General features: G+C 32.4%; 1 protein-coding gene and 1 pseudogene across 2 annotated transcripts in view; both read left to right on the top strand.

Moving 5' to 3' along the window:
- Positions 1-16,243, top strand: part of LOC145263700 (transmembrane protein 106B-like) — a 123,247-nt gene that overhangs the window by 25,974 nt on the left and 81,030 nt on the right. The window contains exons 1-2 of one of the 2 annotated variants that reach the window (XM_080120650.1): positions 2,925-3,051; positions 3,355-3,666. In XM_080120650.1, coding sequence (XP_079976776.1) covers positions 3,357-3,666 — 310 coding nt within the window. In that variant the 5' untranslated portion in view covers positions 2,925-3,051; positions 3,355-3,356. Of the gene's footprint in view, positions 1-2,924; positions 3,052-3,354; positions 3,667-16,243 lie in introns of those variants that run through there. The other variant, XM_080120649.1, reaches the window with a different exon arrangement.
- On the top strand, positions 6,944-7,077 carry LOC145264043 (U2 spliceosomal RNA; annotated as a pseudogene).

Here is a 16,243-nt window from a genome sequence, read left to right as displayed (position 1 = left end):
AGAATTAGAAAGTGATTCAGTAGCTTTTAAAGTTTAAACTGTGGATTAGAAAGTAATTTCTGGCTTGAATTAAAGTTTAGGAACCAAAAAAATTAAATATTATGGTTTATAAATGCTCCCAAGCGGAAAATATAGCAGTTTTCATGCATAACAAAGATCCTTATATTAAAGAGAATATTTATTATAACCTAAAAAACAAAAAAACAAAAACAAAAAAAAACTGAGTAACGAAAAAAATATTTTTGATATAGGGTGGAACGGTAAAATTGTCGTCCTAGAAAAGACGACATGATTCCATTTCCTTTGATGAAAATCGGTTTTCTTAACAATTCAGTAGATATCAGTGGTTTTACTTGAAATTCAATATTTCAATTTTCGAATTTCGCTACAATAACGAAAAAGAACCATCTTTTCTAGTTTCTTTTTGATTAAATAATATTTGGTCAATAATAATTAATTTTTTAAATGGTAAAAAGTGATTATTTTATTTTTATCACTAACTTTTCCTTTACCTAAAACTAAATGAGCAATGCATGAGCAAAGCTTCTTTCCTAGAACTGCTCGTCTCTGGGGCACAATAACATGGAGCTGCTTCCTAACTGACTATAACATGATTCAACGTAAGCAAATTCTCGTTGAGCCATTCTCGTAAATAATCAATTTATACCCAATTTCCACAATTACTGTTCAACGCAGTAGTCACTTATTAACCCTTATCCTTGAGTGGCCTCTGGGCTTTGATAAGTGATGACTCCCGTATAGAAAAACAAAACATTCGTTCCACACACACACACACACACACACACACACACACACACACACACACACAGAGTTGAATATCGAATGCAGCAACAAGTTCTGGAAACATCTATAATATAAATCTCACCCGTCTGTTTAAATATATGCATGTATGTATGTATGTATGTATGAATGTATGTATGTATGTCTAAAACTTTCGACAGAGGCAACAGATTTTCATGAGATCGGTATCTTTTTGAAACTCGACCCTTTGGACGACAAATATCGAAAAATTGGCTACAAACATAAATTCCTTCACCCTCAACTGGGCACTTTTCTACAGGAAGGGGTCGCTTTTTTTTGCAGACATTTTCAAATGTCATCCCCTCTTTTCGATTGACTAGTCTTAATTTTAACCATCATCACTTCCGGTTTGGCGATGGACGCAATCGCAAAGACGTCATGTTTTTTTTCATGTTCTTTTCCTCCTTTGTGGTATGGGTTCGAGCCTGTCTGCCTACTACCACTTTTTTTTTTTTTTGCTCAACACACACCTCCAAACAACCGGGCAATGCTGGGCACCCAGGCTAGTATACCCGAAAGAACAGTTGGGAATAAGTCATACACTATCCACTGTAACTATGCAATTCCTGCATCTACGTGCCTCAAAAAACAGAACCATTAAACCTGTCACATGTAATATGGGACAAGAAGGACAAAGAAGCAACTTTGTAGAAGTCAGTGTCCCTAATGATGCTAGGTATTTAATTCAGCGGAGAGAGAAAAGATAATAAAATACCAAAGTCATATACGATATGAAAAGAAATTTGAATCATAGGAAGATCTCCAGAAACTTTTGAAGCAACTGGACTCATGGCACAGAATTTCAAAAACTACCAGGCAAATATACCTGGTGAAACAAGTGCAAAAGAGATATAAACAATTGCACTTAAAGGGACGGTTGGAATCTCCAAAAGATCTCTCGGTTGGAATGTATGAGATAGTGGGTGAATGTCTGGAATTTGGTAGGATGCCCCATCCCCAGCTAGAACAAAATGATAAGAAAATAAAAAAGTGATACCCCCCCTTCAAACACAATTCATCACCCTTATCAAATTTCTTGGCCTTTTGGCTAGGAGTAAAGTGTAGTAGCTGTTCTGATACTACACTTCACCTTTTCTGACCTCGATCAGTGGAGGAGAAATCTTTCTAGATTGAGGCAATTTTAATTTTGTTCCTATCCAGAGTAAAAAAAAAAAAAAATGGTTTGGTCAGCTGGATTTTCCCATTTAAAACCGACCTTGTGTCTAACTTTGCCCTCGTGGGGAGGCAGGTAAATAGGAACAGAAAAAGGTGGGGGGTGGGGTAACTGTCCTTAAAACGTTATCCGATTACAAAAATGGTTCTGAAATTTTACGTCAAATTTATATCCGAAAATGATCCCCTACTTTAAATATTTTTTCTTCTTTTTCCAAAAGTTCACACGTAATTTCCTTAAAAAAAAAAAAAAAAAAAAAAATTCAAGTAAAAGAAAAAATATTTTAGAATTTAGAGTGGGGGATTAGTTTCGTATTAAAATTTAATTATTTCCAGGCCATTCTAACTTTTTAAGCTAGTTTATTAAATTTTTTAACACTAAGTTCGACTGGCAAGGTTCTAAGACCACATAACCCCCCCCCCCCTCCCGGCCAAAGTAGCCTGCCCCACTCAAAATTTTACTCCAATTAACGACAAAAAAGTTTTGGTTAAGTGTCCTAAAACGCTAGAATGGTCAGGTAATGAGGGATAAATTTTCCGTTAAATTTATATACGAATACTGAAAAAAGTAGAATCTCATCTGGGGGAAGGAGTTATTTTGCAGAGGGTGTTAGTGTACAATATTACCATCGCGTTTTTATAAGGATTTACAAAGTCAAAATGGTTTCACAAAGTCATAAAATGTTTTGGCGTTATAATACGCTCTCTCTCTCTCTCTCTCTCTCTCTCTCTCTCTCTCTCATTGTGATGTCTCGCTTTTTCTAGTTTACTATTTCATAATACTCACGTTAAATGTAATAACAACGGATATATACGAGTTTTACCGAGATAAACCGATCACTTCAATGTTCTATTTGTTTGCTCATCGCTTTCGATATACGGAAATCACCGATCATTGCCGAAGTTGACCCATTTAAGAAAAACTAAGCAATATGAGAGCCATTGAAATGTTTACACAATGTTAATTATAGTCCAGACGTGTGTGAACGGCTGATTTACAACAAATATAGACTATTCGCCCGCCATTGCTTGGAAAATACCATTACCATACTTATAGTAATTATTTTTTTATACATTTAATCGAGAAAATGGATCCCGATGTCTGAAAAACTGAAGAAACATGAGTTTATTTCAAAACTGACTAAACAAAAACTACACTTGTTTTTGTAAATGGTCTCCGAATTTGTAACCAAACAAAAAATATATATCAGATTTTGTTTTTGTTTTAATTTACATAATTTTGAACAATTTTTGTTTTAATTCACAACAAAAGTTGTTTTTATAAATATAAGTATATATATTAAAAGAAATATATATATATAGATACATATTTTTAACTGTTTGTACTCCTTACCACAGAAATGCAACCAACAATGAATGGTCGACCCAACCCGAGGTCCCAGGGTTACCAAACATTCGAAAATGAAGTGAACCCTACCAACAATACAGCATCGACGACTTTTTGTCCTGAAGAAATGGAAAATCTACGAAATAATAGCAAGCAAGATCCCGATAAGGAACCTTCTGCTGAGGACCCTTCATCCCCGAACATGAATACACAAACGGCGGCTGGGAGTCCCGAGCCTGCATCGTTTAATAACCGCTATGAAGAATTAATGAAGGGTAGTGAGCAATGCCCAACATGTCGTGGGCTTGGAAGGATACCACAACGTAAGTAATAACTTATTCGGTGTTTCTTTACATTGGTGATTTTTTAAAGCATTTATTACGTACTTATGCATCATGGCGAAATTAGGCTAAATCCCCCCCCTCACACACAACAAAAAAATAAATGAAAAAATTATATAGTAGAAAAATAATTACAATTAAAAATTAGAAATTATCGAGTTTTATCGTATGTTTTTAATGCGGAAGAGTTGTGCGACCAATTCAGTATAAGAAACAAGGGAGATAATCCTTGATTTAAATTAACAAATTAAAGGTTCGCCATTTTTAAGCCAATGCATTTCAGAAATGTACTTGTGGATTTTTTTCTTAATTACATCTAGCACGACTTGATCATTTTTCGTAATTTTTTTTTAATTTATACGTAAAGTTTTCACTTGAAATGCCGTTGGTTTAAAAGTTCAATGTAAACGAGTACCTTTCTTATTGTTATCGTTGATGCTTTATATATATATATATATATATATATATATATATATATATATATATATATATATATATATATATATACACACACAATTGTCCTCAATTAACCATATCCCCAACTGTTTGGAAACGGGAGTGATTCTATAAAAATAGGCATTTTGCAATATAGACAACAAAACGAAAAAATGGCTAAAAAAACAAACAAACAAACAAATATATCCAAATAGATGTCACCAAAGACCAGATAAGTTACTTTTACATATTCGACATAAGTTTTTTTTTGTGTGTGTGTGTTTTAACTTATTTTGACGCGTGTATTTACTTCGAAACACAATAGTGCTGAATCTTACGTTAGAACAATTAAAAAAAAAAAAATGGTTTACATGTGCTCATTTAGGTAGTTTCGATAATCGCTCAAAAATCGAAACTTTAACAAAATGCTGATAGAAACCCACCAAGTAAATGTCATCCCGACATTTATTGTGTGGGGTTTTATCAGTATTTTGTTGAATAAATTATTGTATTATTAGATAGCCATTATTTAATGATAACGTAGTTCTTTTATAGAATCACTCCCATCTAATTTTAATCCCAACGCTAGTTTGAGGACGGGAGTGATTCTATAAAAATAGCTTCAACATACTCTGTATGAATATTTAGCTGCGTATATAAATTAGCCCCTCCTCCATGATTGCCCTTATTAACTCAATAAAACGCAGTAACAGTCGAAAAAGCGACTACATGAAATTAAACCCGGGTTCCTGAAGCGAAATACAATGCAACATTGTAAATATATCTGTAAAATAAAATAATGCAGCCCGTATAAATAAATCAGTGATTTTTGGTTTTCATTTCAGGAACCCGAGTTTCATTTTGTATGATCTCTTTTCTGTTGTTGTACTTGTAACTCGTTTTACTGAACCAATATAAACACGAACCATGGCTTGGTAAAACGTGAAGGAAAATCCTTCTAAACTGGAGCAATTTTGGTGCTTATGCACTTATGTTACCACGCTATTTAAAAAAAATATTTTCAAGTTAAATGCAATTTTTACGATATATTTGTTTATTAAATTGTTAGGTGAACGTACAAAATAGCTACAAAACACCACCCCTTTCCCATGTTAAGAATAAGTTTAAAATAATAACGTTATTTCAGTGCAGACTGCAGAAGCAATGTAATTCCTTATGTTGTCAGTGGTGACTATTTCTATACACACAAGAGCGCGCATATTTTTGCCGCAAACAAGTAGTTTTCCAGATATTAAGCCATGTAATTCTATGTTATTAGTGATGGCCATTTCTGTACGCACAAGCGCGCGCGGTTAAAACATATGCGCGTACACACAGTACAGCAATTTTTATTTAGTCCAAAAGCAGTTGGTTAGAGGAATTTGGATTTTCACCGGTGTTTATAGAGATTGCCACTTATGGCGGCAATTAAAAGTAAAGAAAACACAAAGTCGGGTATGTTTTACAATCCACAGAGTATCGAAAAATTGGTAAAAATTCAATTATGTAACAAATAAATGTTATCAAAAGGCAAGATAAGTTACTCTTTTAGTAAAAGAGTCTTTTACCTATTTGGAAAAAGTTTTTCGTGGTTTTATTCACTTTAAAACGTTTATTCAGTTCGAAAAACAATTAGTGTCGAGCGACCGAGCGTTATGAGAACAAAAAGAATGGTAGCAACTTGACACCTAAATTGTTTGAAGTCATGAAAATGACTTAAAAATGAAAAAAATATATATACAAAATAGAAAGCCACCCAATATATGTCACGGTAACATATATTGGGTTGGTTTCTAACAGTATTTTAGGTGCTTCTTCAGATTGGCACTCATAGCAATAAACAAAAATGGAGAAAAACTTTTATATTGTACCTTACTTGTAAGGTACAATATAATGTAATTCTTTTAAAAATATCAAAAATCACAAAAATTCATCAAATAGTTCTTTTTTTTTTTATTTACGAAAAATAAATTTGGGATTTTTTTTTTTTTTTTTACGGATAAAGGCAATGGTTTATTAGAGAATATAAAAAAGGAGGAGGTAATCAGCGATTTTAGATGTGTCAGAATTTTTTTGGAATTTTTGACACCCTTAACAGAAAACTGCGAATAAAATATATAAAACTCGTAATTTCTCTTTTTAAAGTGGTTTGTTTAATTTCTTTATGGAATATTAGGGACCGCCAAACGATTGTGGAGATTGGACCCGACTTCCAAAATAAACTATTAAAGTTTTTTGGAAAATAATAGAAATATTTTTTTTTTTAAACAGTGTTTACAAAGTGCCTGCGCACGCTCATGCAGCCATTTTTTTTAACGTAATAAAATGAATTGAATTTTATGAGTTAAATTTTTTTTCAATTTAAAAATCTATCAAAATTTGGTATTCATATTGATTCGTGCTGAAATAATAACGTTATTTAATAAGCCATTCTTAACATGGGGAGGGGAGGGTGTTTTGTACCTATTCTGTACTTTAACCTTACAATTTGAATAAAAAAACATATCATAAAACTTAAATTAAACTTGGAAATACGATTTAAAAAATAGTGCGGATCAGTAAGTGTATTAGCACCCAAAATTTTTCTATTGGTTCAATTTTTACAATATTTTCAGGTTTAAATGGAAATTTTATGCTCTTTCCAATAAACTGAATATAATATTCTAGACAAACGTTTTTAGTCGCGTGCAAGCGATTCTAAGTCACTCCGTCGGTCCGTCGATCGGTTTGTCAGTCAGTCGGTCTGTCGGTAACACTTTTGTGCTTGGCCTTTTTGGTTAAGATCAAAGGTCTGTTGTTAATAGATGCTGTTCTTAGCTTTTTAAACTTTTCTTGGCCTTTTGGCCTAGATCAAAGTGTAGTATCTGTCTTACTACATGCTGTACTTATGTTTGTAACTGCGATATAAAGTGGGGGATCACTTTTCTGTATTAATTTAATGTAAACTGATCACCCACTTTAAAACCAGTCAGTCTCAAAGCCATTCAAGTCATTCTCCAGATCATTCAAGTTGTTTTTGAAGGATTCCAGTTATTTTTAAGCATTCAAGTCATTCTTAAGGTCATTCAATTCATTTATTTCGACAGACAGAACAAAAATTCACAAATATGAAAGCCCCATCCTTCGTCCGACAAATATCAAAAAGATTGGCCAAAAACGTAATTTTTTCACCCTGAAATCAGCACTTTTCTACAGGGGGGTCAGCAAAAACCGTCCTCTCATGATGATTTCACTTCTACGCATGCGTCATATGACGTCATAACCTGATTTATTTTAAAGATTTAAAAAAATGACACAATTTTGTGTACGTCGTGTTAGGTCAGTTGGTTAGAGCGCTGGGTCGTTATCTAAATGTTTTGGGTTCAAATCGTGGTGTGAGATGTCTTTTTTTTTTCTTTTTCTTTTTCGATTTTTTAAATTTTAATATTGAAGCAGGGTTATTTAAGCCATTTTTCACATAACGTTCATTTTTCTGGGTTTTTTTTTTTTACTTCGCTTATTCTTAGGTTTTCATTAACACCCCCCACCCCGACCGACCACATACACCCAAAAACACCCGAGAAACGATTTTTTAAATTTTAATATTGAAACAGGCTTATTTAAGCCATTTTTCACATGTTCTTTTTTTTTGTTGTTTTTATTTTTCCGATTTTGTAAAGAAGTTTTAACGTTCATTTGTCTGTTTTCTTTTTGTTTTTCCGATTTTTACATTTAACATCGTTCGTTTGCCTTACGTTAGTTCTTGTGTTTTTTTTGTTTTTTTTCGATTTTTTTTACCCCCCCTCCCCCCGCCTTATTTTTCAGATTTTTTAAAGAAATTTTAACGTTCGTTTTTCTGTTTTTTTTTTTTTTGTTTTTTTAATTTAGTTTTTTTTTTTACTTTGCTTATTCTTATGTTTTGATTAACACCCTCGCCCGAGCACACACACCTCCAAACACTTGGGCAACACTGGGTACCCCCCCCCCTGCCGCTAGTCTATAATATAAATCTCACCTTTCTGTTTAAATGTATGTATGTCTCGCAAAAATTTTCGACAGAGGCGACAGATCCTGACAAGATCGGTATCATTTTGAAGCTCAACGTCTCGGACGACAAATATTGAAAAATTGGCTAAAAAAATTAATTCCTTCACCCTAAACTTAGCATTACAAGTGTATATTGTATTTTCGTGGACATCGGCAATATTACATATCTAATGTGCTTCAACAAGTCATATCTTTTGTTATTTGTTCGTCAATTTTTAAAAGAATTACATTGCTGGAAAGAGAATAGAATAAGCATTCCAATAATGTTAATTTATTTATCTTTTATGTTCAAAGTTAAAAATGAAAAAAAAACAGTAAAAAGGGAAACTGTTTTTTTTCAATGTTTACATTTCATACGTTACGTTTGGATACATATGCGCAGATTTTTACCACCACAGGAAGCAAAGTTACGACAAAGAATATTTCAAAATTGATAAGATAAATCGGTATATATCATCCATTTTCATATAGTATTATTTTCATGCATAATTTTCATTCAGAATTATTTTCATGTATGATACGTAAATATTTGATAATTTATTAATTGTGCGGAAATTTCTTTAAAATGCTATCTTTTATAGAAATTCAAATCTACTTAACGGGGAAACAGCTCGCTATGCGCTGACCAGCGCTCAGGTAACTAAAGTCACCACATTAACGAATTTCGTTTTTATTCTCTTAAAAGTAAAAAAAACTTTTTTTTCTCTTTCAAAACGAAAGCAGAAAAATCAGTTTCATTTTTTATTCTGAGTTTGTCAATTTTAAAAAATTATTTTCAAGTTTTTCAAATTTGATTTCCAAACAATACTATTTTGTTGTTTTTAATGCTTTTACAATGCCCTAAAAGCGTTAAAAAACAACAAAATGTACGCAGTACAAGCGTTTCTGTTATCATTGTATTTATAACTTCTTGTACTTAAGGTAGAATTGTGTTTTTTAGTGGTAAACAAAAAACAAAAATATATAGCAAATAAAAGGTACTTGTGCACTTATACTACCATGCTGAAATAATAACGTTATTATTTAGAAACCCATTCTTAACATGGGGAAAGAAGGGTGTGTTGTTAACTATTCTGTACTTTCACCTAACAATTAAATAAAATATATTGTGAAACTTGAATTTATTTTTAACTCATTGTCAAGACCATTTTTTCGAATCTGTAAAACCAACCAGTTTTTTTTTTTTTTTAATTAAAGATATCGAAATGATAATGATGATAATAATAATAATAATAATAATAATAATGATAATAATAATAATAATTAGGTGGTTTGATAAAGAATTTCATTGTGATGCATTTTGTAAATTTTACCTTGTTTCCACCTTAACATTTTTCTTTAAAATGACTACCTTGTAAGGTTTTTGGGTATGCTGAAAACGAATATTGCATTTAAATTTTCCGCAAATAAGAAACTTTCAGATATTAAGCAATGTCAATTCTTATGTTATTGTTAGTGGCCATCTTGGTACGTGCATTTGAGTATAGTTTCTCAGGGTTACGTTTGCGCACTCGCACGTACCAAGATAGCTATCAGCTATAACATAAGAAGTGACATTGCTTAATATCTGGTAAACTACTTATTTTCAGAAATTTAAATGCGATATTCGTTTTCAGCATACCCTAAAACCTATAAAAGAAATAATTTTAAATGTTAAGATGGAAACAAGGTAAAAAATTACCGTTTTATTTTTTTGTTTACATAATTGAATTTTCAGTAAAACAGAATAAAAATTACAAAAATTACCATCAACTGGTGAATATATTTGTTGTTTATCAGGATTCCTTGTATCCTGGTACTGTGAAAGCTACATCAAGGATTCATGTAGAGTACGATTTATGGTTGCATCTCACAAAATAGGGGTATATTTTGGGCCAGATAGAGAGGATTTACAAAATTGAAAATTAGACTGGTCCCAAAATGCATAAGTTCTGGTCGACTATGGGACTTTCCATCTTTTACAGAAATCCAAAATCTATATGAAAAATTTTCTTCGGTTTATTTCTGAGATTAATTCATACCTACTCAATTTTTTTTTCTTTGAGGAGAGTAGTAAATACCGGCCATGAATGCTCTTTAGGCATTCAATGGCTACACCCCCAGATTTTTTTTTTTTTAAATCAATTTTCACCCCAAACAAGGCACAGTGCCACTTTGAAGTAGGGGGCTACTATCGGGGACATAAGTTGCAGAGGTATTATGAGGGGAGATGAGTAGCAAGATGTTTATTCACATTACACTTGAACTTCTGCATGCCAATACAGTTGGGAAAGCAGAATCCCGGAAGGGAGTTCCAAAGTCTAGCAGTTCTGGGGAAGAAAATATTGGATTAGAAGACTTTCTTACACCTAGGGATCTCTACTGTGTAGGGGTGGGATTTAGCTGCTTGTTGGGTTTGTCAGGGGTAGTCATGTTGAGGGGGGGTACAAGTGCTTGTAGTTCATCAGAGCATTCACCATTAAAATACTTGTAGAACAAGCAGAGGGATGCAACATTTCATTGATGGGACAGAGGCTGAAGCTTAGATGACAGTTCAGGACCTATCAGGTTGGGGATTCTCTTTTGAATCCTATCCAGGAGGGAGAGACGAGTAGCAGATGCACCAGCCCAAATGTGACAACACTACTCCATACATGGGCGAATGGTGGCCTTATAGAGATACAGGATACTTTCAGGTGTAAGTAGTTTTCTAGAATGGTAGAGAGAGCCCACCTTCTTTGCAGCAGCCTTGGCAATGCTCTCAATGTATCTATTCCAGTTCATGTTTCCTGTAGATATTAGGCTGAGGAGTTTAAAAGAAGTACTTTCATCTAATGTGTTGTTGGCCAATGCTATTGGTGGTAGAGAAGGTCTCTTGTAATTATTGAAGGAAACAAGCTTAAGCTTGGCAGCATTGAATGTGGCCATCCATTTTTGTCTCCATTCCACTACAGATTGGAGGCCATCCTCTAGTGTTTTTGCCATTTCCTTAGATATGTATTCATTTGTTTTCCTCTCATGCCTGTTAAAGAGAGTGGTTTCATCAGCAAATATACCCATCTCTAAAACAATTTTATCAGGGAGGTCATTTATGAATATCAGGAATAATAAAGGTCCTAGGATAGACCCCTGAGGTACTCCCGCATATTTACCATATTGTTTAGATGTATGACCATCGAGGACAATTTCAATTTTTCTCTTACTTAAGAAGGATTTAATTACATTATGTATTCTTCCAGTGATACCACATGATCTAATTTTCCTTAGAAGACCATCATGCCATACCCTGTCAAAAGCCTGCTGTGGAACGGGCTTGCCTAAATCAATATTGCTTTTCGGTCAGGAGTTTAGCAACTATAAGGTGTTGGACTAGGGCTTGATTAATTAAGGACTTAAATATTTTGTCGAAAAGCGGGAGAAGACTAATGGGGCAATAATTTAATGGGTCAGTTCTTTCACCAGAACTCTTGAAGACTGGTACCACAGAAGCAGTGTTCCAGCAGATGGGAAAGCAAGATTCGATAAGGCATTTATTGTAAAGTTTGGGGAGAACTGGAGCAACCTCAGCGAAGGAGGCAGGAAAATGCCTGCTCTCAATAAAGCTATATTTAAATACCACTATGATACTTAGTTTTGTTCATGAATAGGTAACCACTGTATAATACCATGTGCCAGTTGAAAAAAATTGAAATTTGTACATCTTAATTTATAATTCATGGCTTATGGTAAAGAGATACATCAGCTTTGACTGCATAATCAGAAAAAGCATATAATTTTACATAAGAGTGCCAAGTTTCATGAGAATAGCTTGAAAAATAAATAAATGGTGGCGAAATTACCGAATTTCTTGAAATGTTGAGGTCCGTAATTTAACCCACTTTTTCTAAAGAAAAATGTCTACGGAAAAGCATAAATTTTGGCACTTAAAATTCTCATAACTTTTGAACTACTGATGGTATTTGCATAATTCAAACGGTTTTAAGCATCTTTTACATATCTCTTTTCATGCAAGTTGATAAAATAACAATTATCTAAAAAGAAAAAATCAACTTGTAATGCTACTAAACTCAGCCATTTCGCCGACATTTTAGCAAGTCATCATCACCGTTGAATTGACTTTGGTTAATTCCAACGCTTTTGACTTCCAGTCATGTCATGGAGACGTCAGCTAAGATGCCAGATTTTCTTTCACTTTCTTTTCCGCCTTCGCGGTACGGGTTCGAGCCTGCCTGCCTACTACCACTTTTTTTTTTTTTTTGCTCAACACACACCTCCAAGCTAGTTATGTAATAAAAATCTAATAACTGTATCAAATTTTGTTGTTCTGCTACTATGATAAGTAGGTCAAGCGTATTACTGATTGAACACTTCTTGTACTTTGTGTCCCATTCTCTTCAGTTGTGGTTTAAATAGTATTAGTACTTGTAATGTTCCCTATTGTTTATGATGACCTATTCAACTCTTCTAGTTTATAGTTATTTCGATAACCTTTGACTGTTAATAAACAGAGGTGATAGGAGTGAGAGTGATAGACACAGTATAAACAAAGGGCAGGGGAGAGGGTCAGAATGAACAGATGAGATTAAAACTTAGTAAGAGATGAATGATTTGGTGAGTCAATTACAAATTATGGTTAAAAAAATTAAAATAATTTATTTTTAACAGTAACCCTATCCCCTCCCCCCCAAAAAAAATCAAGGAATAGTTTAACATGTATTTTGTATGATTAAACTATATAGGTAAAAAATCTTTAGGGAAATATGATGTATAACCACTTATTTGTCCAGGTTCCTGTTTATTCTTTTTTAGAATAATTACATTGATCAAGGCAGAGGTTACGTTTTTTGGTTGAGTTTGTTTGTGTATAGCTTCACATCCATGTTACTTGACCAATCGTCACCAAACTTGGTCAGAACTGGTTTCAGCCTGATCAGATTAAATAGTTTTGAGTTATCAACATTTCAACAGCATATCTTTGGCAATACTTCGTAGAATATGAAGAAGTAAGGCCCAAGTAAAACTTTGGCTTATCCTTACATTGTCAGACAAAAGTATGCAGTATCATAACTGGTTTATGTCCACGTTAAGATGTGTAACTTGTAAAAAGCGAACATGGTAATCATTTATCTAAGATTTTAAGATGGTGAATATTTTTGAGGTGGGGTGAGTAAGGAGACGATAAATAAGGACATCCAAGGAGAGTTGTAAGTGTATTCCCATCCACCTAATGATTTTTGATAAGCTATTTTAAACAAAACAAAGCTACAGATAACCTCTTTTTAAAAAAATTTTTTTTATCACTGATGAAAACAATGTATATTGTAAAATATTCAGTGTAAATAAATTATGAATGAAATAACAATTTTCAGTTCTTTTATTTATTTATTTTTTTCATTTTATTTCTTTGAAGATTGTAATGCTGGGTATGGAGCAGCCAAACCAGCTGCCAACATTGCCCTGCTTTTTTATTTTATAGAATAGCGGTTCCTGTGAGAAATATTGCTTGATTTTAACTAGTGGTGGGACGATTAATCAAAATCGTTAATCATAAGAATCGTGTATTTTGGGGGGAATCGGAATCGCATCATTAAAAAATGCCTTAGATTTATGATTCTTTCATTATGATTCTCTTATATTTTTAAGTTGAACTGTTTGTTTGAAGTGAGATTAATGCTGTCAAAAATTTATGATAAAAACGTCATAGAACTTTTCATAACATATTTAATATAATGTACAAGAATTTTATTAACTACTTTTAAAGCTTATTTTTATTTATCTTAATAATTTTTCTTATTCCGTCACATACATAAGCGCTGTCTATCTGTTTCGAAACTTTGAGGCTCATGATTAATTATCTGTTTGCACTGTTGTGAAACTTTAGGGGCCCACGAGGTAACATTGTTTTCATTTGTGACAAAGTTTATTTATGTATAAAACAGCCTAACTACGTCAAGTCCATGAAAAAGTCGATGAATATTTAACCCTTAGAAAAAAAAAGTTTTTACAGTGCTCTCCTTGCGAGTAAATCATGTTAAAAATCAGTGGTTTTTCCAACTGGAGAGGAAAAAAAAAGTTGCTTATCTTTTGGCAAGTTTTTTTTTTTTTTTTACCGACACTCTTCCATTAGTAAATGAATGAAAAATCTCATTAGTAAATGAAAAATGTCTTGTCAACCTTTATATTTTTTAAAAATAAAACAAGGAAAGTCAAATTATTTAAACAATAAAAGGTTTAATAGAAAAATATATGTACTTTCTAATTTCTGAACGAAGGTTGTTTCAGGAAATATTTCTAAAACTAAAGTGAAACTGATCACGTGGTATCAGTTCTCAAAACTTTGACAGTCGGTCGGCTTTTTTGAAGTATCCAAAAACAAAAACGTTAGAACTACATATTATGCTGAATGACGGTTCGGCTTTAGGTTTTTCGAAAACTACAAAAGAAAACAATCATTTTGCTATCTGTTAAATAAATGCAGTAAGTGAATTTAATTTTGTTTTTCTTTTAGAAATTTACATTTCATTTAAAATATTCTGCGAATGAAGCAATTAAACATTTCTTTTGGAACTTTGCACAACAAAAACAAAAAATTCTTTTTATTTATTTATTTATTTATTTTGTTATTGTTGAAAACATAATTTTCCATTATGGATACTAATGACAAAATGATAAATATTTGTTTTGAAACTACCTCTTTCTTCTACACACAAATGTATTATGTTTGTCAGAAAATATATCCCCATATTGCATGATTTTTTTTTGTTTGTTTTTGTTTTTACAATATTCTGAAAATTTAAACAAAAAAAAACTCTACTGCTAAATATTTAGAGATTAATCGATTGAATAAAGTATGGAATCAGAAATTTAGAACGGAATTGGTAATTGTACTGGAATCTGGAATTTATAACAGAATTGGTAATTGTATCGGAATTAGGGTGACTGGATATTTAGGATTTCTGGTTCAGAGTAAATATATTTGGAGGACTGGCTGCTGAGAGGAGGTTGGTTTGGAGATATTGCCGACAGAGTTTAAGAGTTAACAATACTTCTTTGGACAACAAGGTTTCTCAGCCAGAACAATAAAAAAAAAAAACAATAAAAACACACACACACTTTTGTCTTGTTTTTACAAGAGTGTAACCAGTGGGACAATCATTGGGCTACTATAAAGAAATTTCGAACTTTTTGATATTTTGTTTTTTATAGTAAAAGTTGAAAGTTTTGATAAACAATAATGAATGGTCTATAATATATATATCTATACGCCTATAATTTTTTTGTTTGTTTTTTTTTGTGTATTGATATTCATATTAAAGACGCTTTTATTTTTTTTTTCTATTTACTTAAAAAGAAAATACAACTTTGTTATATATGGATTGTGCAATCTGCAAAAGATCTAGCTAATTTGCACAATCTTTTAAACAGTCATTTTAATTAATTCCCTATTAGTTTTTTCAGGATGATCATCTTTAGTTAACTATTATGTGTAATTATATTCATGCAGATATTCTACATGATTTATACTTGTGTAATATTTGCATAAAAAGGTTATAGTAAACACAAAACTCTTTTCATATATATTTATGTATGCGTATGGTTAAAAAAATTTGTCTACCACACTCCTGTAAATTTTTTGGTCTACAGACATAAAACTTAATATATAGGGTATTCAAACCCATGCAAAACTTTATATTTGAGTTTTAGCAAGGGAAAATCGGTACAAAAGTGTGAAAATTAAAAATGGAATTTGCCAGGTGAATGTCTAATGACGACATTACGAATATGCATGCATAACGTAATAGCTACTGGCTCCTGTTTTAATTTTTAGCCTTGCAGCAAACATGCATTCAGCTCAGGCATCAAAGGAAAAAATAAATTGTAAGCTAAACATTTTGGTTTCCATTTTTGATGGTGGTGCACGAGTCCTTTTATTTTTTTTAAACTTTAAATCATTACTATATATTGGGTCCAATATAATCTATATATATATATATATATATATAAGGCAAAATGTGTGTGACCATTTCATGTATGTCTCGCAAAGGCTTTTTTCGTCGACGTGCCCCGGGGGGGGGGTTACGATCGCTTAGAACTGTTTATATACCCCCTAGATAATAAT

The sequence above is a fragment of the Euprymna scolopes genome, chromosome 39, assembly GCF_053919585.1.
Source record: "Euprymna scolopes isolate OS-2025 chromosome 39, ASM5391958v1, whole genome shotgun sequence".
Classification (NCBI taxonomy): Eukaryota; Metazoa; Mollusca; class Cephalopoda; order Sepiida; family Sepiolidae; genus Euprymna; species Euprymna scolopes.
Note: the sequence above shows the minus strand (reverse complement) of the source record. Positions and strands in the feature narration are given on the sequence as shown.